General features: G+C 30.3%; 3 protein-coding genes across 7 annotated transcripts; 1 reads left to right on the forward strand and 2 right to left on the reverse strand.

The window, feature by feature from the left end:
- Positions 1-82: 82 nt before the first annotated feature.
- On the reverse strand, positions 83-3,204 carry LOC113869450 (G2/mitotic-specific cyclin-1). The gene is made up of 11 exons (XM_027505772.1): positions 3,150-3,204; positions 2,896-3,022; positions 2,737-2,793; positions 2,500-2,545; positions 2,244-2,393; positions 2,025-2,150; positions 1,490-1,579; positions 1,120-1,341; positions 923-1,021; positions 446-624; positions 83-355 (listed from the first exon to the last, which is right to left on the reverse strand). Exons 1-11 carry the CDS (start codon positions 3,202-3,204, stop codon positions 211-213), a joined length of 1,296 nt encoding a protein of 431 aa, XP_027361573.1. The 3' UTR covers positions 83-210.
- Positions 3,205-8,573: 5,369 nt separating this feature from the next.
- LOC113869404 lies at positions 8,574-15,614 on the reverse strand. Of its 2 annotated transcripts, XM_027505713.1 has the most exons (15): positions 15,443-15,596; positions 15,269-15,350; positions 14,872-14,982; positions 13,618-13,715; positions 13,427-13,519; positions 13,139-13,275; positions 12,832-12,904; positions 12,684-12,729; positions 12,470-12,579; positions 12,064-12,171; positions 11,927-11,986; positions 11,165-11,226; positions 10,717-11,029; positions 9,461-9,737; positions 8,574-9,400 (listed from the first exon to the last, which is right to left on the reverse strand). In XM_027505713.1, the coding sequence occupies exons 1-15, from the start codon at positions 15,518-15,520 to the stop codon at positions 8,883-8,885; spliced, it is 2,166 nt and encodes a 721-aa protein (XP_027361514.1). In that variant the 5' UTR covers positions 15,521-15,596; the 3' UTR covers positions 8,574-8,882. The 2 variants fall into 2 exon arrangements, with proteins under 2 accessions (XP_027361514.1, XP_027361513.1); XM_027505712.1 differs by having other exon boundaries at positions 8,574-9,737; positions 15,443-15,614.
- Positions 15,615-17,668: 2,054 nt separating this feature from the next.
- LOC113868843 (ubiquitin domain-containing protein DSK2b-like) lies at positions 17,669-23,217 on the forward strand. 4 transcript variants are annotated; one of them, XM_027504779.1, is made up of 9 exons: positions 17,675-18,160; positions 18,701-19,423; positions 19,598-19,809; positions 19,883-19,993; positions 20,478-20,536; positions 21,716-21,744; positions 22,261-22,350; positions 22,450-22,603; positions 22,897-23,217. In XM_027504779.1, the coding sequence occupies exons 1-8, from the start codon at positions 17,926-17,928 to the stop codon at positions 22,596-22,598; spliced, it is 1,608 nt and encodes a 535-aa protein (XP_027360580.1). In that variant the 5' UTR covers positions 17,675-17,925; the 3' UTR covers positions 22,599-22,603; positions 22,897-23,217. The 4 variants fall into 4 exon arrangements, with proteins under 4 accessions (XP_027360582.1, XP_027360583.1, XP_027360580.1 ...); XM_027504781.1 differs by lacking the exon at positions 22,897-23,217 and having other exon boundaries at positions 17,669-18,160; positions 18,701-19,409; positions 19,626-19,809; positions 22,450-22,598; XM_027504780.1 differs by lacking the exon at positions 22,897-23,217 and having other exon boundaries at positions 17,926-18,160; positions 19,604-19,809; positions 22,450-22,598.
- The last annotated feature ends 4,400 nt before the right edge of the window (positions 23,218-27,617 follow it).

The raw sequence follows: 27,617 nt of genomic DNA on the forward strand, positions 1-27,617 counted from the left end.
ATGGGAACATGAGAAATACAGACTCAAATTGGACAACAAAGTATGATGTTCACTTAGAACAAAACAGAAATTTTCGGGTAGAAAAACAACAGAAATACGTAAAACAACACATCAGAGGATTTAACAGTGCAACCCAAAAGTTGCTGAAGTTGACCCCAACCCAATTATGAAAGTCAAATAATGTTTGATGTTAGTGGCTATACATAGCACCTACAATGGGTTCTCCAGAAGAAAACTTGCTGGTTCACATCTTGCAGTGTAGCTAAATTTTGATGAGCAATACTTCCTATGTACCCCTGTAAGTTTCCCTGTCCCAGCTCTCTTGTGAAAATCAACCATTAAACTTGAGCACTCTCTGCATGTCACAAATATTCAATCACACATTAGTATTTTACTATTTACCATGTCATGATAGATAATAATCAATGCATATAGCGTTGCTTACAATAGCTGATCTTCTGAGTAGTTGGTGTGCCATTCACATGTCTTACTCCATTGTTTGAAACCATAAATAGTGCATTGAGCTGTGTAGACAGCAGCTGCTGCTAGCATTGATGGAGGAAACTTCAACATCTCATATTCTACTAGAGATAGCTCTACCAAGAAGAAAGCAAGTAGCTCAAGCTGTTTCATCAAGAGTAAAATGGTGAAGTTAGTATTCATGACATTGATGGTTATGATTTAAAAAATAATTTTTTTAACGTGCATCCAATGACAAATCATAAAAAAAATTAAAAATAATATATTTTCATTGAAACATAGCATTATACTTTTTATGATATTTTATTAAAATTTTTATAATTTATTCAAAATTGTGCATGATAAGAAATTATATATAGTAAATTATAAAATTATAAAATATATTTCATATTAAATATTATATTTTTTTAAAAGAATATTTGATAGAAATATGTGGACTCACTTTTCTGTCTGCTTGAGCTGCCTTTAGGAACCTTTTTATAAAAACATATGCTGTTGGCACAGACATGTTAAACTGCAATGTATTGACCATCAACTTCTCCTGCATTTATTTTACAGTGAATCTCAGTTATTTGTCATGTAGAGTGGCTTCACGAATGTGGATGTTAAAGGTGTCAAATAGGGAAAAACAAATGCTACCATTTCCAGAACTTCCTTCCTTGTGTATGCTTTGTCTGATATAAGGATTAGATCCCCCACCACAGGCACTGAAACTTCCTCATATTTGCATGCTAAAAGCATGGCAACTAGGCCAACCAACTGAAGCTTCTTTCTTACCACACTCTGCTTTGCCAAAAATCTATCTATTAGATTTACTGTAAGAAACAACGTCTCGTGCATGAGGTCAAATTTGTCGTGCACCTGAAGGTTCAGAACAAGAATATCAACATTTGGGAAGCTATTTAGATTGATTGAAAATAAAATCACTGATTATGTTTGATCCATAAGGTTCAACAAGAATATCAATATTTGGCATAGCGTGATTCAGGAGGTAACTTTTATAACATACCTCAATAAGCCAGTCAATCAGTATAGCCCTCATTCTTTCATTGATGTCAAATTGTTGTACCATATAATTCGGTGAGACACAGCTAGTACTCTGCATGCAGCAAAAGCACACTTAGGTATAAAGAAGATTTGATAGGTAGACATTCCAACATTAGTTGGCATTCTTAAATCAATTTAGATTTCCAAAATTTAAAGGGAAGTTTTAATTATTTTTATGCTAATTCAATGCAGTGAGAATATTGTCTCTTAGATCCAACTCAAAAGTGTTGGGATCTTCTTTGCTCATTCAAACACTACTGAATGCCTACATGAGAATATAGACTCTTGCTTTAGTAGGAAAAATTCAAGCTTTGGGACACGAGAAGGGCATGGATCTAATAAAAATTAGGACATAGTAGGTTGAACTTCAGAGGCAGTGCTCTCAAAGTGAATTGTATAACTAAAATTCAGTCATTATCCATTTAAAGTTATTAAAAGGAGTTCAAATTGTCAGAAAAGTGTTCCAAATCCAAACTATTCATTCATTCCAAATGTACCTCCATTTTTCTGTAGTAGGAATAAAGATCTTCAATATAGTCCACTACTGCGAAAGGATTGTTTGCATCACAGATATCAATGTCCAAAACAGACTCTTCAATTATATCCTCCATCTCAACCTCCTCCTAACAAACCAATTATTGCACCATCACCAACTAAATTTTGAAATGGATTCGAGGGACAGAAACAAATAAATAAAAGACATATCAAAGAAATACCATCTGATCTGATTCATTATGCATTGGTTCTGTTTGCTCTAAAGCCATAGGCACTGGCTGGTCTTCAGTTGGCTTGTGTTCATCATCGATAAATATACACTCCCCAAATCCATTCGAATTTGAATTTGACATGTTTGACCTCTTGCTTTCCTGTTCACATTGACACCCCACAACTAAAGAATTTCAGTTTCAACTTTCAAATAGTCAAAGATATGTGCAAAGCATCCGATTTCACCACAAGAATAAAACACTCTACCTCAGCACGACATTGCTGTGTGCTGGCAATTTGTGCAGCAAACCTCCTAAAACAACAGTAAAATCAAAGATGAATCCGCCACATTGGAACTTGTAAGGAAATAAACATAAGATTTCATTACCAAGAACAACGGGTCAATTTGCACTGAAACTCATTTCAATTTCAAAATTTAAATACCATTTTTTTCAATCCACCAAACAAAACTTCAAATCACACAAAAGGGTCACATCCTCTAACCTTGTGATGGGTCGATGCACCGGATCCGCCTGCTTCTTTTCACAAACTTCATGTTTTCTGTGTGCCCCACAAAACAAAAACCGATCCATCAACATTAAAAACTAAAAAAGACAGAAAAATTACAAGAAAAATTTGAAGAGCAAGTCTTAAAGAAATTACTCTGACAAAGTTCTCTTGTTAACAACGCAAGGGTAAGGTCGACCTTCCACCACCAGATTCTGATTGATAATGCTCAAAGCCCTTCTGTTCTGCCCCACCTTTCTGTTACCCACACAATCTAACCCTCCTATCACAACCCAAAAAAAATAAAAATAAAATAAAAAATTGGTCACTACCCAATGTTAAAAAAAAAAACTTCAACTTGGCAACAAGATTGAAACTGAAAACTTGACTTGACCCCATAAATCCAATACCTTGAAAATTTGTGGGGTTGATTGGTTTAGAACTGTTCTCATCTGAAATCACCATTATGTTTTGGATGAAGAAACAAACAATCACACACCCACAGAAGGAGAAATCCAAGTCCTAGAAGAAGGGCATCAAATGAAATGTGACACAATGGAAGGTAATATAGGGAAGAGGTAGCAGAGGATAGGGTACACCAATAACAGTGACACTACTACACACTGAAGAGACTGAAACCATGGGGTATTTGTCTGGGGAGACCACTTTTCAAAACTCAACGGCTAGTCACTAGTGACCGTTGGATCGTTTTGCTGGCAAAAACATTACTTTATTTTCTATTTCTACGTTGTTGTCTGTCCTAAGTCCTATTAACGGTAATAACATTGTTGCCATGTGGAGAGAGGCGTGTCGCCGTAAGTAACCCACCAATGGCTTTTCAAAAATCACAATTTTACTATATGACTTTTTGGGATTTCTCATTAAGGTAAATAATATATATACATCCTCATTCTCTTGCGTGTGAATCACTCCTCATTGTAATGCTAGAGCTTGATTTGTGTTGATTAATTATTAAAAATATTGGTATCTATTTATAAATTACAAAATCTTAAAATAAATGTTCAAGGTGGATAGAGTATAATAGGACATAATTTATGTTCTTACATTTAGTAATATATGTGAACGTTAATATTTTCTTCATTTTAAATTATATTTATTATTTAAGATAATTTACAGTAAAGAAAGCACTAAATAACTTCTATTCAAAATATATTGCTCAGTTAAAAAAGTTATTTTTAATATGTGTTTTTAAAATTAATGGATAAGAATATTTAGTGTACTTCAGTAAATATTTTAATTATTTAAAATAAAAATTAAATATTTTTTATATTTTTAATACAATAAATATTCTTAAGAAAAAAATTAGCTAAACCAAAAAATTAAGGATTCACTGGTGACCGTTTTGTTAAAAATTATAATTTTTTTTAATTTATATATATATATATCAAGACTATTTTTAATTAATAATTAAATATTTTTTAAAAATAATAAAATAATTTAACTATATACAACTTTTAACAATTTTTTTTATATAATACATAAAGTAAATGAATTTTTATCAGAATACATATGCACATGCATGCACACTTACTGAAACATTAATTAATTATTTATTCTTTACATTTTATCCTTTTATTTGCTTATATTGTAAATATAATAATTAGTTTTATTGTTATAAAAAATAGATATGTGAAATTAAAATGTTAGTAATTCTTTAATATACTTTTTATTGTTGATATATTTTTAAAAAATAAAACTTACCTTCATTAGTGTAAAATAATACTTTTTAAAAAGTTACTTATTTATGCAATTATTAAAAAATTAATATAAATTAGAGACAATGAAACATTTTTAAATTTTAATGGTTGAAGACTTGTCTTTATTTATAATTTATAATTATTGTTAGTCTGAAAAAATTATATATGATGATATTCAAATACAAGATAAAATATATGTTCTTAATATTAATTTATCTAATATAATATGCTAAAATAATATTTAAAAAAAAAAAAGAGACAAAATTCTAGAGTCTGAACTCCAATGATTGAGTTGAAAATTGCCATTCTTGCTGCTGTGATTCTCTCTTTGTGAGTTTCTATTATTCTCAACGGTAACTCATGTGCGCTCCTATCTGCGCTCTACCGCACTTGGCCATTTGAGCTTTACTCTTTTTATGTCACTTTTTCATTTTTATTTCTTCATTTTTTGGAAAAGGATGCAAATGTAAACACAAATGCAGTTGTTAGAAAAACCCTAATACAAGAGTTGCAAAACAATACTATTCATATTCATGATAATGGTGCACTTTGTTGGTTCAATTGAAGGGTGAATGCAAATTTAAAAACATCAAATCAAATGCACCAAAAAATAAAATTAGATTCTGTTAGCTATAATAAATTCACATTGGAACTGCAACTTTCAATAGTATCAATAGCGGTTTTCCCGTTTCTTCTTTTCAGAAAATAATTAGATTGTCTGCAAATTGTATTTGAATTTTTCTGTTGAAACTAAAATTTGGTTACATTTTCTTTATGAAATTATAAGAATCAGAAATTAATTTTACTTAATTTTTTTATTTATAATTTACATATTTTAGCTGAAGAGTTCACATTAATATTAATAAAATATATATTTTTCTCATGGTACTAATTTTTTTATTAGTTTATATCTGTATAATTTTATTTCCTTGTTAATCTCACAAATAAATTTATTTATTTACATAATTTAACTTTGTAACTAAATAAATACGTTATCATTACCATTAGAAATGGAAATAGTCATTAAGTCATCCAACAGGAATTTATGACTTAAGTTGATTTATTTAAGTAAAAAACTCAATTTAATCTATTTTAAAATATTTAATAAATTAATATGATATATTTAAGCTTAAAAAAAAGCTATTAGACATAATAGAATAACTTATTTATAATTTATAAAATTTATAATAATATATTAATAATTTATATAAATTTTATAATATTATATTAAATAAATTAAATTTAAAAATAAATAAAATCTTGAAATAAAAACTCTAATATTTTTGTTTGAATTTGAAAGTATTTCTATTATATATGTTCTAAGAGAGAACGAGTTATTTATTAAAGTCTTTTGCATTATTACTGGTTAATCTGTCTATTTATATAATGTGAATCTTAATTTATTGTATGTTTAATGATTTAATTGTTTAAATTAAATATGTATTTTAAAAATAATAAATAAAAATATGTAATATAATTATAAATATTTAAAGTGTTAAATAATTTTTTTATAACTTATTTAGATATAAATCTTTAACTTTTATAGAGTCATACATATTTATATGATTTAATAATTTATTTATAAAAAAAATTAATAATTTATTAAAAATTTCAACACAAAGTATATTAAATCATATTTTTAAAAGAGTCAATTAAATATCATCGATTAAGTAAGGTCTTAAGTTTGAGCTTCTATGTATGCAAAAAAATTTCAATGATATACTTATTTACTACATTCAGGTGCATAACCTAAGTTAAATTCAGATTAAATCGGATGAAAAACTAAAAAAAAAAAAGTCAACTAAATAGAAAATATATAATAACAGATAATAAATTAGATTTATATTTTAAAATTATTAAATAAGTGGCTTACTTTTACAAAGTCTAAATTAATTTAATTTATTTTTATTCTTAACTATTATATAAAATATGACTAATATAATAATGAAATTTTTATATTTTTATATTTATGTTATAAATTTTACTAATAATAATAGTATAATTTAAAATTTTTAATAAAATAATGATATATTTATTAAATACCAAAAAGAAAATCATTTATCAGGTCTACTCCACTTCCTTGCTACAAAGATTAATACATGACACATTTTTAGATATTTAGAGTATATAATAATATAACACATTAATTTGAGTTTGGTGGATTTCAAATTCTGAATGAATACCTCTGCTTAGATCTGATGATAGGTTGGGCATTCAACCATGGAATCTAACATCTGGCCAGCGATTTATCCTCTCTCCTTCGAAAAAATTGTGAAAGTCAATGACAACAATTATGCATGAGTGCTTGTTACCCAAATAAGTTTTATTTTCCTCTTGTTTTTTGGCATATTTATGATAAATAACAAAAGAAGTGGAGTAAATAAACCAACTTTAAATAGTTTTAGTGATAAGAAACTCTTTTCTTCTTCTTTTTTTTTAACAAAATCTTAATACAAATTTTGTAAATAAGAAAATAAGCATCCCAAGAATTTAAATTTGATCTTAGAAAAGGTCCACTGATTCAAATTATGAGATCCGAGATGAATCCGAATATTGCCAAGGACACTTAAATCTAGGTGTTAAAAGTAAACCACTAAAAGCTAAAGATCTAACAAGATGAAAATAAAGGTGCGGCAAATATAATATATATATTAAAAAAACCACTTTGACTTGCAAATAAAAAGATAGCTTGAAAATAAAAATAAATAACTAAAGTTTTAGTCATTATAAATATTATTTTTAAAATTATTCTTTATAAAAAAGTTATTAATATTTAGTTCTTAATATTTTAAAGGGATGAGATATGACATATATAACATATCTAATTAAAAAAAATACTTCACTAGCAAACAAAGAGATAACTTAAAAAATAGAAAGAAGAATAAGATTGAAATAAATTTTTTGTCATTATAAATATTATTTTTTAAATTAGTCTTTATAAAAAAATTACTATTTATTTTTTAATATTTTAAAGAGATAAAATATTAATTTTGGTTAAAGACTAAATTTTAACAAATTTTTTTAATGATAAAAACTAACTTTTGACCATTTAAAAAAGTTAGAGGTTCAACATTTATAAATATTTTTTTTTACAAAGATTAATTATAAAAATAATAAAATTTATAAAAACGAAAAAATTATTTTTTTAAAAAATATTCTCTCTAAAGAACTGTCAACGTGTTCGAAACTTAAGCCTTTCCTACGATAATAGTTGAAATAGAGATGATTCAAATATAAAAAAATTGAAATAGGAATAGTGTAAACAGAAAGAAAATAGAGTAAAAATGATGTATTGTTTGGATGAATAAAATTGAAACCAAAAGGTAAAAAAATGAAAAATAAATAAATGATATAAAAAATATTTTTTTGCTATAATATAAATTTTTTATAGTAAATTAAAAAAAAAATTTAACTTAAAAATCAAAACTTTTTATTATATATTTTTATCTTAATAGAATAATATATATTTTTTATTTTTTAAACAATAAAATAAAATAAACTGTAGCCATGAACACTGCATTTCTAGTTCCAAGAGCAAAGAAATTATTTAGTGTGCGTGTAGGATGGCTCATAGGCCAACCTATTTAACCATGTAAACTTAGGTAAACTAATTAATTTAATCATTTAGTTGTGGAACGGAACAGGCTGAATCAACCCACCCATATTACCTACCTATAATTACATTTGGAGAAAAAGTTCTTCATAATTGCAACCAAAGACAAGTCATAAGAACGAAAATTTCTGAAGTGCAAACTTGCATAATTTACAAGAATTGCGTACTTTGTCTAAAGATTATGTGAAAAACTCTTATTAAACTACATAACATCTAGCACTCATTGCACCAACAAGGCGTGAGAGTATTTTGACATTCACTAAAATGTGTTGGGGGCAAACGTTTTTTTATCTGAAACTAGTAGAATAAATGATACCAAAATGCAAGTGCAAGTATTTCTTCCTATTCATCAAACTACACACGTGATTTTCATGCAACCTTCCAGCAATCACGATAGATCAATACGGCACTTTCATCTCTTTATAGGTTTATATCCTTTTGATGAATTCGCATAACCCATGTAGTATTGTTTTTTTCTTTTTTTCAACTCCATCTTACTGTGTTGCAGTTCATGCGGATACCTGAAAAACCACTTTTCCCTCTTTTTTGTCACAATAAAAGGTGGATGAAAGGGGTATCTCCCAATGGTGACAACATACAGACCCGGGAGAGCCTTATAAAGTACAAGCATAAGAACAATCTAAGAAACTGGATGCCTAGTTTTGAACCCCTAAGTTTCAATCGGAAAAAGGAGAAGAGGCTGATCCTGCTTTTAGCCAAAGGCCTAGCAAGAATATCATCTGCTTCCTATTTCGTCTTTGAACTCCGCTGGGGGAAATAAAATATTTTCTACCGCCAAAATTTGTCATTCATCACTTGGAGACTGGGAGTTGTGGCACACTATGCTTGTTTTTATGTGGTTTTTTTCTTTCTTTCCTGTTGAAGATGTCAACAAGTGATGAATGCGGTCTTTTCTTCTTTAAAACTGACTCACTTGCTGTCTCTTCATCCTCGTCTATGTTGTAGTTGTTAGCTATCACCTGATGATTCTCAGACACTGTAGATTGTGGTGGAGTACATGTATTGTGTTCGTCTATCTTCTTCATATGCCTAGCTTGGTCTGAAGAGCTTTTATTGGCATTAATGATATTCTTCCTATCATTTATCAGCTTTTTTCTGTTATAATTTTTCCTTTTTGGTGAAGTGTCCTTTGTCCTAGATAGATCAACCTTCTGGGTTAACTCAACTAGCTTCTGGTACTCTTCATTACTTTCTTTGTATTCAATTTTCCCAAACAAATCATAATTCCCTGAGCTCATTTTCTCCTCTGCAATACACCTATTCTCAACCAATTTCTGTTTCTTGATTTTTTCTTGCCTATATTCTGGATTTGGTGTGGATAGAACTTGTTCTTCTTCATTCCTTGCCACCAATTGATGGTTTACTGAATCTGAAAGTTGCAACTGACCAATTTCTTCAGTGCCCGCAGTCTTAAGGTGACATTTTTCAGCTTCATAATCCTCCCCATCCCCAACAATTCCACTACTCATAGTTTGAAGAATAATTTTACCCAAAACAAATCCAGTCTCTGAAAGGTCGCCCTTCCCAAGCAAGGCATAATTTATCTTTGAATTTTTTCTTCTTTCACTCTTGAAAAATTCAACATCATTGGCCATCGCTTTAAAAATTGCAGAAACAAGTTTTGCTGTTTTCCTTGACACAAATACCTGAAATCCGAAAAAATTCAGTTGGATTGGAGCCCTTATAATTGCCACAAAATAACATCTTCAAATGGACATAAATGATTGATTTGCAGAGGGTAAAAGATGTCTTAATCAAACCTAAGAGACATGTTTATAAACATGTACTATAAACAAGTTTGCTAAAAAGAGCACAGAAGGATAATATTCCAGTAGAAATGTAAAATTATCTACTGCCTTGTTCCAATTTCCAATAAGCTATGTGATGTCCGTTGACTGTTTGGCCACTTACATTCAAATCTTGGTTTCTTCATCAAAAGAAAATTGTATATGTTTTTTCTTTTCTCAAGCTACGTTATTCATTAACAAGTTACTTACAGAAATAATGTTAACCTTTTAGAGGTATGTCTTGCTAGTGCAAATGGACTAAATGTGACACACCAAGAAACTGTTTTTATTTGGATAAATTTTACTCCTTTTCTTACTTTACAATATCATTTGAAAATGAAACAACGCAAAAATAAGCTACCAAATGAGTTCTCAAAGATATAGCAGAAACATTTTCTTCCAGAAGTCGATATCCAGAGATCATCAGAACAGTGTTCTCAGATCACCTTTAGGAGAACACTAATGAATGAAACCAACTTCATTGCAAAGTTTCTATTCTTGGACATTGATATTATCGAATTTCACTTAGCCCATTCTCATTCAAGACCTTGTTCTGAGGGATTGATCCATCTGAGATTTCTGTCTAATATTGGTTACTTCAGACTGAACACGAACTAACTCTATCCTTTTATGCCCCAAATCAAAATTAAATCACAAAAACACGACATTGATGCATTAGATGACAATTTGTGTAAAACATGACCCAGAATGAGTTGACACATCTCAAACTCAGATGAATCATTATGCACTTGATACTGGTGCAACTATTATGCAATTATCAACCTTGTAATTTTCAAACCTTAGCTAAATAAATGAACATCAAGGTAGATTTACTTACCATGCCAGATTTTGGAAAAGATGGGTATTTAGACATGAACTGAACAAGACTATTATTTTCAACCAGAGCGGGTATGGAGTGCATCACCAAAGATGCCAATTTAGTGACTGCTTTTGCAATTTCTTCATCTGATTTGTATATACTGGACGTTCTTATTTCAGGTGCAAAATTAACACTTGACTTTGCACATTCTTTAGCAAATTTAACACCTTCTTCCCACTCCCCATGACGTAGAACAGAAGCAAATGCCCACACTACAAGAGCATCTTGAGGATTATTTACTAATGCCAAGTGAAATGCTAGCAATCCAATCCTGCAATATATACAAATAAACAATCATGCACAAACACCCATCACAATCCAATTTTAGGGTTAATTAATTATATATATATTTGTTTTTCTGTTGGAGAGGGGATTTGTGTAACAAACAGCACTAACAATAACTCACCATACAATGCAATCACAAGGTCGATCACATGCAACCAAACTATCCAGATGGAAGAATAATTTCTGCAAAAGTAACTGAACCATAAGAGGTGAAAGCAGAAAATTTTGATACCAAATGTGCTCTTGTTATGATTATGACTAGGGCCATGCTCATTTGAGTCTGTGGAAATGAGGAGGAAAAAAATAGTAAGTATTTGGGCACAATCAAGTCCTCATACCTTGCCATATTTGTATTATTATTTTCATCTAGACTTTATTGTGTCATACATATTCAATTTTTTGCCCACTCATGTGAATATACCCTATGAATATGTGTGATTCTCTCCATAGTTGTACTACATTTCTTAGTGTTAGATTGATATCATGTAACTTACTATCCAATTTATCTTTAGTTTTAAAAAGCAATCTCTTCTCCAATAATCAGAAAAGTGGTAATAACAGTCTACTACGTCCTTAGGTTTCAAAGTTTTTAAGTGAAATTTCAGCTAGTTATGTGTGCAAATTAATTATAGGATTACTCAATCAATTTCACTGATCAAATAATTGTATTTTGAATAACAATCTTTCATTATTAATTGCAATATTTGTCTATAAACAGCAAAGCATTCAAATCCTAATCCAGTTAACAGTGAACAATCAAATTATTGTAGCATATTCATATAGCTTATAATGACTTTATCTTTGCAAGTTTGGATTCTTTGAATCAAATCAAAATAATATCATAAAAAGCTTGTTCTACCATTATTTTGCAAAACTAACTTACCATCAACATATTGGAAGGCTGAGCATCTTCTTCAATCACCTGCTCATCGAGATATGCTGCCTATAACCAACTAATGAGTATACTTGTATTTGGCCAATAGGCATAATACTAAAAGTCGGCAACTCAAATCCACTTACATGTACAGGAAGGAAAAATTCAAGCAATTTGAATTTCCAAAGTAGGCGCAGAGATGTTTCAGCAGCTCCATATGACAGCATATAGTTCAATTCAATCATTATTTTGCTCTGAAATATATAAAGAGCAACAAGAAGATGAGAAATGAGAGAGTAAAAAACTATAATTAATTTGATATCTGAAAATAAAACCTTACAAGTATATTGTGCAATAGACAGATTTACATTTTTTCCAAATGTCAATGAAAAGAATACAAATGAAGTGCAATAAAAAGAGAGAGCATTTCTACACAGCCCATGGGCAACAGATATGAGAAGCAAAACCAGTAAAACTAAAAGATGATAGGAAAATGCTAATGCGGAAATCAGGCAGCATATCATCATCATCATAAAATTCCAATTGAGGTACCTTGTCCAAGCTCTTAACTAGTGAAGAATATGTCCATATTGCATCCTCAGTCTCTCTTGATAATGATAAACCAAGACGAGCTGCAATTCTGAAGCCGCGCAAAATTCTTCCTACACACAAATTTTACATGCAACAACATTTTCATAGTGGATGTTAAATTTAATCTATCTGATTCCTAACTTCAAGATGCTGATGAGAGTATGATGCTACCTACCAGGATCCTCTTTAAAGGACAGCTGAGCAGGGATAACGGTTTCAAGCTGAATCCATATCACCAAGAATAATTATATATTAGCATACTAACAAGTTACAATCATGTTGGAGGGTGTAAAAATTCATTGACAAATCAAATAAAGAGTTACCTTTAAGGATTTCAAATCGGCCATTCCATTGGTATAATCATAGATTTTACTGGCAAAGGGGTCATAAAATAAACTGCTTCCACAATAAAAAAAAACGGATTAATAAGACAGAGCTAAAGATTAAATATTATAAAGATAAAATTGAAAACTTGTTATAACAACTTCCCACCTTTGCAACATAATCCAAAAACCCATCTTAAAGAGAAGGTAAACGTTTAAAACATTAACTATGTACAAAGCAAGCATATATCCCATAAGCTATATATTTTTTTTTAAAAGAATAAAAAAAATAAGATTCCAACAATACCTATTGATTGTGAAGTCCCTGCTCAAGGAGTTTTTGCAGCGAAATAAGTCTTCTTTATTACTGCATTTGGGCAACAGAGAATATAAAATCTTTTCCTTACCATTGGAAGTTCGTGCCAATGTCTCAAAACTGGTTACCTGATACAATATAAATAAATAGGTTAATTCATTTATTGAAATTATGTTAATCAAAGAAGGCCCTCCAAAGGAAGAGCAAATTAAATCATGCTTAATTTGTAGCTTAAGAAAAGGACAAAGGTAATCTTGTATAACAACCCAATGGACAAACCTCAACTACAGAACCTTTTATATGGACCAAGCATACTGGAAAACGTCGTCCAACAATTTGAGCACGACCTAAACGTCGAAACTGCTTTCTCACCTGTTAGATATCATTAGGGAAAAAGGCGTCTTGAAACTCAGTACAAAAAGTACATTGTGCTTCTATGTAGTTGATAAATTGAGTCATTGTCATAAAACCTGCATAAGCTCTGCTGTTGTGATAACATCAAAATCTTTTGGAGTTCTATTAAGTAGTAGATCTCTCACACACCCACCTACTAAATAGGATTCAAATCCTGCAAATTGTAAGAGTTGAAAGAATCTATTTATTAAAAAAGAAAATAGGGGTTCCAAGATCAGTCTGATTATGCTTTTTTCCCCTAGTTCAACTAAGATCAAGCAAGCACCCTTTTTAAAATGTGCGGGGAAACAAGGAAATTGTTGACAATATTTCAAATTATCTTGTGAACATTTTAGAATATCTTAACATATCTCTGATATCTTAGCAACCTTTCGATTATATCATAGAATCAATTAGTCATCAAATTGAGGAAACAATCTTAAGAATTGTTTCCTATTTATTATGGTTTATGTGTTGCTCTCTTATTTAAATACGGTTAGTCTTCTTACCGTACTAATGGCTTGGGCTTTTACTAGTAGTACTACTATACCTAATAGCTAATATAAATTGGACCATTGAGTCAGTATTTTGTATCATGCTATACACACCATTTCATTATATTCTTCTCATATTGATTATTCCTTTTGTCTCTCTTTCTTTTTCTCTGTCAAAGCCCTATATTTCAACAGAATTATCCTTTAACCTCGTTGACTAGCAATTCCATCAGCTCAAAGCTGAATCAACTGCTCAAGGCTCCAGGTATCTACAATTCTACTGTCTACGAGATTAGGAGTAACAAGTAAGAGAACTTAGTTACTAAGATCAGACTTTCAAAATCAAGGTACAATCAAAATAAACCGGCAAGGAAGGCAATGCTCATCTTTTGTCGTAATTGGTGAGTTTTCCGTACATTGCATAGGTATTATTTAATTAAAATAAAAAACTTAAATAATAAATTAAAGATACATCATACAGTTATTTTTTAATTTAATAAATTTTATAATTTTTTATAAAATTAAACATTTAAATATTAATAATACATATTTTATTATATTAAATACAACTAAATTAAAGAAATATAATTCTTACAATTAAAAATAAAAATTAATATTAAATTAAAAAAATTAAATACCCAATATAAGACAAGTCGCATGGCGTAATGAAAAAAAGAATTAACTTTTGAAAAAGTTTTCGTTTAAGAATGAAAACTCATATTTATATATAGTGATAGATTAGGGAATAAGACGAGAAGAATTGAAGAATAAAAGATTTACAATCCTGTATATGATCTCCCTTAAGTAAAATGTCACAGAGTATGAGAAAAATCTCACCTTTGCTCCGAAGAAGTTTCAGGACAAGCCAAGATGGATGTGAAATCATAGAACTAGTTACACCAAGCTTCTTTGCATCCAAAGTCTTCCATTTCGAGACATCAATGCGGCCTGAATAACAGCTTAAAATTATGACCGGGTCTCAAAATGCACATGACCAAAACTTTACTATGCGTTTCTACTTTCTACACAGGTCTGAAAACTGATTTTGGGTAACGACTTCCCCTCAGTATCAGATATGAGAGTTACAAATGTGTTTATGTGCATTCTGCTTGAAAATATCACAGTAACTTCATGAGAAAAATAAATTCAAAAAACACGAACCAAAGTAAAAAAAGAAAAACTTCCAATCCTGGTGCTAAGCAGATGAAATAAAATGCACGTGCAATAATTTTACCTTGGTAAATGGAGTAATCGGAGCCCTTTTCTGGAGAGGATTGATCTTGCACTGGTCCTCTGGGCGCAGGGGAGTGAAAGCCCTGCACCAATGATTTAGATTTGAGAATTGTCACAAGGTGTTTGATAAATTGCCTGAACCACAGTAAGAGAGTATTAGTGGGTGTTAGTGAACCTGAGAGTTGATGAAGGTTCTCAAACGAGCAAGCACACCACGCTTGTTGTTGTTGTTCACTCTGAGGGGATTCACCATTATTAGAATTGGAGCATCAAACAACTACTTCAGCGCTAACCACTAACTCCCACCACCTTCGTTCATTTCGAACGGCACTGCTTGGAAAGTTGCTGGTTGTTAAAAGTTGTAAACCCTGCTTTATAGTTGCGCTTTTTTTTTGGTTTAAATACTATTGAAATTAATTCGTTCGTAGATATTTTAATCGTATTAAACTGATCAAAACTGATTATGTTAATATTTAAAATAAGGATTTTGTCAAAGGGACGAAGATAAGCAGTAAAGTTTTATTAATAAGAGAAATATTTATTATATTTTTATAATTTTAATATAATAATTGTATTTTTTTTAATAATTTTTTTTATTTATAAATATTTAAATTCAATTTTAAGAGTTAATGTTAATAAAATTCTTAAAATAAATATTTTTTTAACTGTGTGTGATTTTTTTTATCAGATTATAATAATTTATGTTAGTATCATTTAACTGTTATAAAAACGTGTTATTATACAATTAGCTGTGTTTGCGAGATATGGCTAAATTCAAATTGTATATCCTGAACTCTGAATATGCGAAAACCTAAGTTACGCATGCAACGTGTAACTTATATTTTTTTTAAATATTGTATTCTTAAAATATGACTTTGATGTCTGTGAATGGTTTTCTCAGAATATGTAAATGCTACATTGAATAATGTAAGTATTTTATATATTATTATTCGAAGTACAAGAATATGTAAATGCTACATTGAATAATGTAAGTATTTTATATATTATTATTCGAAGTACAAATTTATATTTTATTTTTTTACAATAACATATATATATGATGTATGTGTTTATTTGCCATTTTATGAATGTAATGTCTATTAGGTGTTGTTCCATTGACGTATAATTTAGATATTTTAGAAAATTCAGATTACAAGAAATAATTAATGGTATTTAAAGAAGAGTTGGTGAAATATACATATAATTTATGGATTATGGATTTATGGATTTATGGATTTAAATGACGTTAAATAAACTCTTTTGTGTTGCTAATATTTTTTTTATTGATGCATCGTAAAATATTTTAATATAAAAAGTGATAAGTAAAAGTTTTTAAAACTAACAATATTTGCATTACCATATTAATTTAAAATGTCATAATAAATTAGATTTTTTTCTTATTTATAACTTAAATTAATGCATCGTATCTACATTTAAATTTATTTTAAAAGGTTGAAATTCTTATACCGCATTGTGATGAGATGTCAGATAAAAAGGAAAAAATATAACAAATACAATAAAAATGTAAAAAAACATCTGTTATTTTTTTTAATTGAAAAACATCTGTTATTTGAATGAGTTAAAGAACATTTACTTGATCCACTGAATTTGATAAGTTAATGTCTTCTTATTTTATTGGCAAAATTGAAATTAAATATAGTCACAAATTTGACGAAAATCAGGATAGGAATAGTGTTAAACATGTAAGGAGTCAATCACAATTTTAACTTTTTGCCATTATTTGGTGTTGCTCACTGGATTTAAGGTGCGTTGCTTTAAAATTTTAATTAAAAAGTAATAACTAATTTTTTTGGTAATAGAAATTCAAAATCGTGTTAAATATTTGAAAACAACTTTAATGTTAGGATGTGGTTATATAAATTTGTAATTAAAATTATTCAATATACTTTAAATTTTATTATTATTTAATAATATTTATATAGTGTACGAAAAAATTAATACTATTATATTTACATTTATTTATATATCCTCCATTCAGGTTTTATGCAGTAGTGGCATCACCATTTTCCATTACTGATTGATTTTTCTCATAAAAAGATACCATTATTTTCATCAAAGTCCTACATTTATATTAATAGTATTTTTATTTACACCCCAACACAGTTTAAAATTAAAAACAAACCCATAACTAGAAATCCTCACGCGCTTTCGAAAGAGCGTGCTTGTCTCGAACTCCTTCTCTAGCGTTACGAAAGTATAAAAGATAATGAGACGGTTACCATCTTTAGTCACGCGCAGGTTGAGCACGTGGATCTAAGTTTCCTGAAAAAGACCAACATCAATTCTTTCCCGGCTTAGGTGGGTTAAGAAGTGTAGGGTCCTTCTTCTCTCTCTCTCTCTCTCTCTCTCTCTCTCTCTCTCTCTTTATTTATTATTATTTATTTATTTTAATTTTCCGATTACATAGCAAATAGCATAAGCATAACACTCGGCTATTTTATTTTTTTCTTAATTATTTTTCGTCGCCGTTTCTCTCTGTTATTTTTTTCCCTCAAATCCACAGCTCTCAAATTCCCATTCGGCTTCAATCGTTCTAGGGTTAGGGTTTCGATCCCCTTTCTCCTTCGATTCGATCTGCGCATTCAGTTAAGGAGTGTGGGACCTGATTCCCCTCCCGTGCTTTGTACGGAGGACGCCATGGGAGGTGACGCTGCCGCTGAGGGTGCCACGACGGAGCCCAACGCCGCTGGAGGAGTCAACATCAACATTCGCTGTTCCAATGGTTCCAAGTTTTCTGTTCAGATTAGCCTCGATTCGACCGTCAGATCCTTCAAGGATGTTGTAGCTCGCAACTGCGACATCCCCGCCGATCAACAGCGTCTGATTTACAAGGGTCGGATCCTAAAGGACGATCAAACTCTCCAAAGCTATGGTATCCAGCCGATCTTGCTATTGTTGATATATTTATCCCTAGCGTTAACTTTGATTTGTTCGCACCTGCGATTTAACGGTTTTCGATTACGGTTTTCCTCGTGTTTTTTATATATAATATAATTAATTAAAAATGGTATATTGTGTGTTTTTTATAATTGGTTTGCTGATTTTTTTTTATTTTGAATTTTTTATTTTTGTCCTTTACTTTGGTCTCTTATAATTATTTGTCTGCCTTTGAGATCCTTGAGAGCGTCCAATAAAGTAATAAGCCCCCCTTTTTGAATTTGTATGGCTTAATAATATTAACAGTAATGTAGGGTTAATTTGTCAACAGATTTGTGGAATTTTCTACGAGCACGGTTTGTATTAGACAGTATAGGAAGTTCAAGTGTTGTATTGATCTTGGGTGAAAACATAACATGGAAAATTATTTTTGGGGCAGCCTAGGTTTCTTCACTAGAAAATTCTGTGGTGTTTCAGAGTGTTTCCTGAATGAGTGAAGTGGGAACACAACTAACTTTTCTATACGTATTTATAGGTCTGGAGGCAGATCATACTGTCCATTTGGTTCGTGGCTTTGCACCTGCCAATACACCTGGTGGGACTAATAGTGGCTCAGCCAATACCACAACAACTAATACGGGAGGTGCTGGTGCTAATGAGAGTGGTGGGGGTTTAGGAGGGCCTGGATTTGGAGCTTCACTGTTCCCAGGATTGGGTATCAATGGAATGGGGGGCAATGGCCTCAACAGCTTATTTGGAGCCAGCTTCCCTGACCTTGAACAGATGCAGCAACCATTTTTGTCAAATCCAAATTTAGTGAGAGAAATAATGAACACGCCTGCTATGCAGAATTTGATAAATAATCCTGAGATAGTGCGGAATCTTATAATGAATAACCCACAGATGCAAGAGCTCATGGATAGAAACCCTGAGCTGGCACACATACTTAACGATCCGAGCACTCTTCGCCAGACACTTGAAGCTACTAGGAATCCTGAGATCATGCGTGAAATGATGAGGAATACAGACAGAGCAATGAGCAACATTGAATCTTCTCCTGAGGGATTCAACATGCTGAGGCGCATGTATGAAAATGTTCAAGAACCATTTTTAAATGCCACTACAATGGCTGGTAACACAGGCAATGATAGTGCAGCAATCAGGAACCAATCAACTAATCCCTCAACTACTAGTTCTGAAGCAACTTCCCCTGTACCCAATACTAACCCACTTCCAAATCCTTGGTCCTCTACTGGCAGTAAGTTTTCATGCCATAATTTTTCCTCAAATCCAGTGACTGAATGAATGCCTCATTTTCATTGAATGTTTTAAACTGTTTTTACTTTTGATTTTTGGCATGTTCTAAATTTGGTAGCTACATTTCTTTGTGGCTTGTGGCTAATACTGCACTAATTGATGTTAAATATTGAAGCTGGAGGTGCACAAAATAACACCAGAAGGCCAGCTACTGGTGGCGATGCTCGACAGCAGGCTCCAACTGGCTTAGGGGGGCTTGGTCTGCCAGATCTTGAGGGCATGATGGGTGGTATGCCAGATGCTGCTTTATTGACCCAGTTAATGCAAAATCCAGCTATTTCACAAATGATGCAAAGTATGCTTTCCAATCCACAGACTATGAATCAGGTATTTTCTTACTGTTGGATCCTACGAGTTGTTAATGTTTTGAATTGATCTCTAACACCTTATTTACTTTTAGATTCTTGGTGCCAATGCTGAGCAACGTGGCATGCCTGATTTAAATTCTCTAAGGGAAGTGATGCAAAACCCTGAGTTCCTTCGCTTGTTTTCCTCCCCTGAGACACTGCAGGTAGACAAGTTTAGAGTTCTGCATCTGTTGAGAAATTTGACTTGGTATTCTCAACTATAGAGTTGTCTACATGTCTTTGCTTGCATGAATAATTATGTGGTCCAATATTGAAACTTCCTAGTCATATATGCTTTTATATATGTTATGAAGAATGGTAATTTTGAATGCTTCTAAAGCTTTTTTCCTTTTGTTTCTTTGCTGATAATTTCTAATAACAAGTATCAGCTAAGTGGACTGAGTGCTGCATTGATCAAATGGGTGGATTATGGTCTTCTAGCTAAGTATTTGGAGAAAATTTGATTTTAACATTGTGTGATTATAGTTTATGCTTTTTTTTTTTTTTTTTTTTTTTTGCATTGAAAATTTTGTTCTGTAAAATGTAATCTAATATGAGAAAGGGGTTGTATTGTTTTGTTTGCCTATATAAATTGACACTTGTTTTAAGTAATTTTCTCACAACTGCACATTGTATTTGCAATGGCAGCAACTATTGTCTTTCCAACAAGCCCTTCTGTCTCAGCTTGGTCAGCAACAGTCAACACAGTAAGAAATGGAGTAATCCTTGCATTCTTATTTTTACATGCCATTTGTTTCTTACTCCATGAAAAGAAACAAGAACTTATATTAATTATTACTAACTGGATTTGTACCGGAATGTGCCAATGTCTCAATCCTATACCTAATGATGTAGTTATTTGTTTGTCTCTCCCTGGTACATCTGTCACTACTGAGCTCTTAAGCGTAGACAAAATCTAATTTTCCAATTTCCATGTGTAGTTGCATGAGCTATTTCCATAAAGAGTCATTTTTGTTGGTTTTACTTTTGCCTGTGGTTATTGTCAGATCAGATGCTATGCAAAATATGAGATTTTGGATTTCTGTCTAATAACTATTCTTAAAAAAGGAAATTTTTTCCTTGTCTAAGAACTGATTTTTTTATATGTTGCTTTTAACTTTTGCGGAACATTACTGTCATGCTATGCTTGAAATATAAGATTTTTGTATTTTGTCCAATAACAATCCTTGGAATGAGATGGCCTTCACTATCTCTACCTGTAAACTCCCTTGCGGTGCCAGGGCTATGATAGGAAGCCAGAATCAGGTTCTGAATTTTCAGAGGAAGTTGAAAAAAAAATGGGAAGGAAAAAGAATAATTTAGTATTAATTGGATTACAAATAACCTAATGCTATGTTAAATGATTACAAAACAGTATGAACCACTTTCTACTCTCCCCCTCCTTTTTAATCTAGTCACCTAACTTGTTCTGTAACTAATTTCTTTTAACCGACTCCAGCTACTTCGGCTTATTTCCTTTTATTACATGCATTTTTTTCTTACTGAACCATCATTAATTTTTGCACTTTAAGCATCAAACAGAATCTGTATACAACACAGCCAATAGGGGTTTGATTCATCTTGTTGACCTTTTGTTCATGGCAATTGCATGATTTGGGTTTGAGTCCAGGGTTCCTTGGAATGAAATGTTGAATCCCACTGAAAATCCTTGTTTAGATTGGTGATTTGAGCTGGCAAGAGCCTTTCCTCAGTCTAAGTTTTTTACACAAAAAAAGCTGCGTACAACACAATGTCTCTTGAATTGGATTTTTTCCTGGTGACTAAATAAGTAGTTATGGCTGAAATTCGGATGCCCTTGAATTTATTTTGTCATTTAATGTTTGTCGCTGGTTTTTTCTTCGGTTAATCTGGTATGCTTTTTGCAGGGAACCGGGTCAAACTGGTGGAGGCACTGGTATGCAAGACATCTCTGCGTTCTTTTCGGTTTCTGTTTAGTGCTAGAATCTATGCTCTTTTAGTCTTGTTTGGAATATTTTGTGGCTGTGGTTTTGCGTTGGCTAATCAAATTGCTTGACCATCTTGTAAAGTCAACTATAAATACTTGATTTAATTGGAAATAAATTATTAGGATCAGTTGAATATTTAATAATTAGGTTTTCTCTTCCACTTGTTATCTGTATCTGTGATATAATCTGGGGTCAGCAGCGAGTTTTTTTTTTCCTGTCAGATTAAAAATGAAAATTTGTCTATTATGAGGTAGTGTGCTTAGTCTTTGCTCTGACAATAATATGTAGTGGTAGACATTGCCTTAAAGCCTTTCTAAACAAATTTAAGCTGCTCCAAACAAACAGCAATCAAAGGGGAAGGTTTTAAGTTTGAAGGTGGCTGATGCATGATACAATTGCCATTTCATTACATGCAAAAATTATGCTCTTTTTTTGTAATTGCTATTGAAAATGTTTACTGGTAGGACCGTTGAACAACTTGGGGCTGGAAATGTTATCAAGCATGTTTGGTGGTCTTGGAGCTGGTAGCCTGGCTGTTCCGAATAGATCAAATGGTTAGCATTGTTTCTTAAATTTCTAAATAGATTTTATTCTCTCCTAGATAGATTTGTATACTGCTCTCCTTGACCTGAGCGACTTTGCTGTTTAATCAGAGCCACCGGAGCAGTTGTATGCCACCCAACTTTCTCAGCTTCAAGAGATGGGGTTCTTTGACACACAAGAAAACATAAGGGCTCTTATTGCTACATCAGGAAATGTTCATGCAGCAGTTGAGCGGCTTTTGGGGAACTCCGGGCAGTAGCACAGGTAATTTTGGTTGATTTCCTTTCGTAAAGTTCCTTCCATGGATTGCTGAGTATTTGAATAAAGTCAGAAATCTGGCTAAATTATAATGGCCAGAACTTCGAATTGACATGATGGTGTATATGTTATACGTTGGACTGATTCAGTGATCATCCTTCCCTTTCGAGTTCTTATTTACTTTCTTCATGTACATAGCAGCATAGCTTAAACATTTTCAATATTGTTAATGTATTAGTTTTTTTTTTGTTAGACATATCTTAATACTCTAATAACTCCCATAATTACTGATTTGGCAGGTGGTAAAAGAACACGGGACTAGCAATTAAATCTCAAACGCTAGAATCTGGTGTGAGATATTTTATCCATTTAGCTTCGATTTTCGTCATGGGAATTATGTTTAAAAAATCTATTGAATTTTTTTACATGATATCCATAATTTAGTATTACATCAATACTCCAGTGTCCAATGATTAACTATACATTTAGCTACAAGAAGTTCAAGGGCCTTTTGTACCATATACGTGTAATTCTAACTTGCCCGTTTGCAAGGATTGGCTTCATACATACATTCAAAAGAAGGGGGTTTATATTGGAATATGAATTTAAACTTATAATTGTGAAAAAAAAAAAACTTGTCATTTTAGTTAATCTTGTTATAAAATTCTTCAAAACTAATTCCCTCCATTCAGACAAACCATACATTATGTTATTACCGAAATGTTTTGAAAATTTTTGTGGAATGATATATTTGTATAACTCCTTTTAAAGGTAGGCTATCCTCAATGTTGATTTGGGAAATTTTCTTTGATTTTCTACAAGGGAAATGTCTCCATATGTGCTCTTTGGTAGTTTTGTTAGTAAGATGACTTGGGGGGCATTCCAATTTTCTTAAGCTTGAACATACAGGAATTTGGCGTGTTCTGATTTAGGCTTAACCGGTTCTGTTGATAGATTAAACAAAGTGTCACTAAAATATGTATAAAAATAATAATACGAAGCATAAGAAACTATCTACCAAACGTGAAATATTAATTCTTAAAAAGGAGGAAATTCTATGGTTAGCTATATCATCTTGATAAATCGGTGATCTGATAGTATCTCGTGTATTCGTATAACAATTGGAGGTTCTCTATTTCTTCCCATTTTACTATTCCTCCTATCTCTCTCTCTCTCTCTCTCTCTCTCTCTCTCACTTTCTCTCTCGTCTGACTTATAACATATCCCTTATAAAATTACAATTAAATCAAAGACAAAATCCTACAAATTCCGCCTTGCATAAGTATCAAGGAGCCTTTCAAATTTCCTGCAAAAAAATAAATAAATAGATATATCAATACTTGTATGTCTCACTGATAAAATATATATTAACACTTTAAAAAATGAGAAAGTAAAAGAAAATAAAATTAACGGTAAAGTTGGAAATTTTAACAAATTTAATAAGTAATTCATTCAGTGTTAAAAATCATATTGGTGATAAAGATTCAAATGAGTTATCATTAATATGATAAGAATTATATGACATAACATAAAGGGAAAAATATCCTAGAAAAGACAAATAATCTAATAGATAAATCATTGTCATTATGAAATTTAAAGCTTTACAAAAAAAATAAAATAAAAGTTAATCCGATGATCATCTGTATGTTATTTGTCAAAAGTTTGACATTCAAGAGGTAAAATATCAATCTTTCAAATTATAAATAATTAGTTTAGTAGTCGTGGCTTGTAAAATAAAAATACATATAATTTAATAATTCAAAAAAGCTTTATGTTTTGTAAATAATAATAATAAGATAAATATAAATAATAATTTTATTTGAAAATTATTTTAATTTTACTCTATAAGTATGAATATTATGTATTAAAATGATAAAGATTTAATAAAAATAAATAATTTTAAAACATAATTAATTTTTTATTAAATATTTTTATTATATAGTGTATACTTTTTTTAATTAAATATAAAAAATTAATATATATTAATTATCATAAATTTAAGAGAAAAATTCTTAAAAGTAAACTTTAAATTTAAAAAAAAAGATGATTTATATATTATAATAAAAAATTAAATAATAACTTTAATCTCTAAATTTAGAACAAAAATAACAAAAATATAAACACAAAATAAAATTATTACAGCAAAAGAGAGTAATTAATATATCATTTGAAGTTAATTTTAATTTTAAAATATATATGTAGCGAATTGTGAATGAGAGTAATTCCATGAATGCTTCATTTTTTAAATAATAATTTTTTATTCATAATATAAAGGTTGATCAATGGGTAATTTAATTATTAAATACTAAAGTAAATACATATATCATGCAATTAAATTTATTAACTTATGTGAAGTCAAAAAAGATAAAACAAAATAATGAAAATAAAAATATATAAATTAATTTATGTTATTTAAGAATTGATATTTATATATAATATTTATACTTTAAATAATTTTACTAAATATTAACTTGAATTTTTTTCAATGATAAGTTGAATGACCTGTGTTTTTTCAAAACTCTGATTTACAGAAAAATGTTTGATATGGTTGAAACCTTAATCCTAAATATTAAGCGATCATTTGGTTTTAAGGAATATTTTTTGTTTTTTAATTATAAAATTAATATTTAATTTTACTTTTTCAGAAAAAGAATTTGAGACAAACAAACATCTTCCTTAAAATCTTTTTTATTTTGTCTCTGGATATGTAGATCATTTTTAAAAAATAATTTTGAGACGAAAAAAATCTCTCCATAGAAATCTTGTAAAATTTGTCTTTAAATATATAGCTTGTGTTACTTTATTTAAGTTTTCATTATTTTAGGGTTATAACAATCATTATAAGACTACGCAAAATTTATTTTTAGGCGTTTGGGAATAATATTAAATTTTTGTTATTGTGAGTTATCTCTTATTTCTGCAGCATTTTGAAATTAATGTATAAAATACATGAATCTGTTATTTTTAAAAGGGAAGAGTTAATATTCCTGAACAATGTCATTATTAATGAAACATTATATATATGTTTATTTGATAAACCAACAATAAAATTGCACAAAGAACATAGATAAATGTTCATCATTTTTTTAAATGTAAAAATAATTTAATTTCTTATTGATTAAAAGCCCACGAAATGAAGATAATGTTATACAAATATATGGTATTTTCTTAAACGGTGTCATATATAACGTTTTAATGTATTAATCCTGTAACACAATTTTATTTAAATATATTTGTTATCAACTTTCATTTTGTCACCTCTAAATATAGAAAAATAAAATAAAATTTAAAATGTCGCACCATTTTATTTAAATAATCTTCACTTTTAAACAATTATTAGCCATATATAATTTATAATTAACCTTATTTGGTGTTAAAAATCTAACTGGTTAGTAGTAACCCAACTTTTAATATTGATATATTTTTTTGTTAGTTTGTTTGGTATATTATAAGATTAAGGCAGACCCTTCCTTTACAGAGGGTTGATGCCATTGCCATGAGTGCTGAGACTAATCCCATTCAAAAGAAGGAAGGGTCTTACAAAAAGGAGGAGAAAGAAAGTCCTTCGTCCTTCCCAAGTGTTGAAACTTGACAATGGTGATATATTAAAAATGTACTTGTCAACAATTGTTAGAACTTATTTTAGTGTATTTTTAAATATATATTTGTATGGTGGAATAATATGCTAAATTTTATAAAATGTTTATTTGTGAATAATTTTGAAGGAATGAATGGAATGATAATAGGGACTTCAAATTCCCATTATTATTCATATAACTATAATTTTTTTTGTCTCATTCCTACTAAAGTAAAGGGTAAAATGAGTGAGAGGGTGAAATGCCTTTTGTTTTTGGAATGGCATATTTCATTGTATAATATACCAAGCACTTTCTTTTTATTTTAATATTATTAGCCATTCCCTTCCATTCTTTGTGTAAAAAGAACTTGTCAAGCAGTTAGTTAGTTAGTTATTGTTTTGTTACAGTTTGTTATTGTTGATATAGTCTATCAATTTTATCTATGTGATAAATACCCCTCTTGTATTCTTTTACAAATTTAATAAAAAATCATTTTAGTCTCTTCTTCTTCATGATCACAAACTCTAATATGGTATCCAGAGCTTTCTAACCATGGCTTCCAAAACCTCCTTCAATCCTCAAATGTTTCAAACTCTGATCTCAATCAAACTTGATGATGAGAATTTTTTGATTTGGCAACAATAAATTCTTGCCACAATTCGAGGTTTGAATAGTAGATTCACTAGCTGGATGGATTCTACGATTTCTGATGATGATCATATAGAAGCGATTTTAGATGGCTTACCTAAAGATTATGATTCTTTTGTTACATCGCGTTTAGATCCATAAAATGTTAATGACATTGAGGTACTTCTAATGGCTTAAGAAGAGCGTTTTTTGAAAAACACAATAAAGCTGATTCGAATCTTGTTCTGGCTAATACTGCTTATGGACCTAGTTATTCTTCTGACAGAGGAAGAGGAGATAATTCAAATTTTAGAGGATGATATAACAATTGCGATGGTAGATCCAACTTTTGTGGTGGTTATAATTTCAATCGAGGAGGAAGATACAACAATGGAAGAGACAATGGTAGATCGAACTGGGACAAAACTCAAAAAATTTGTGGTAGGCTTGGACACTTAACAATTGATTGCTGACATAGGTTCAATCAAGATTTTTAAGGTCCTCCTCAAGCAAATCACAATCAGTATCAAAGTTTCTCTCAATCTGATCAAGCATTCATGTGAACACCAACAACTATTTTGGATCCTCTCTAGTATCCAGACAGTGGAGCAAGCCATCAGATCACCAATAATGAGAGTAACCTTTCTGTCAAGACTGATTACACAGGAAATGATCGTGTAAAAATTGGTAATGGGTCAGGTTTGATCATTAAGCATATTGAAAATTCTAAATTCTATGATTCTGAGTCAAACAATCACTTTGTTATGAATCAGTTATTACATGTTCCATCAATTACAAAGAATCTTCTTAGTGTG

Source organism: Abrus precatorius, unplaced genomic scaffold (assembly GCF_003935025.1).
Source record: "Abrus precatorius isolate BTA unplaced genomic scaffold, Abrus_2018 Scaffold6, whole genome shotgun sequence".
NCBI classification, from domain to species: Eukaryota; Viridiplantae; Streptophyta; class Magnoliopsida; order Fabales; family Fabaceae; genus Abrus; species Abrus precatorius.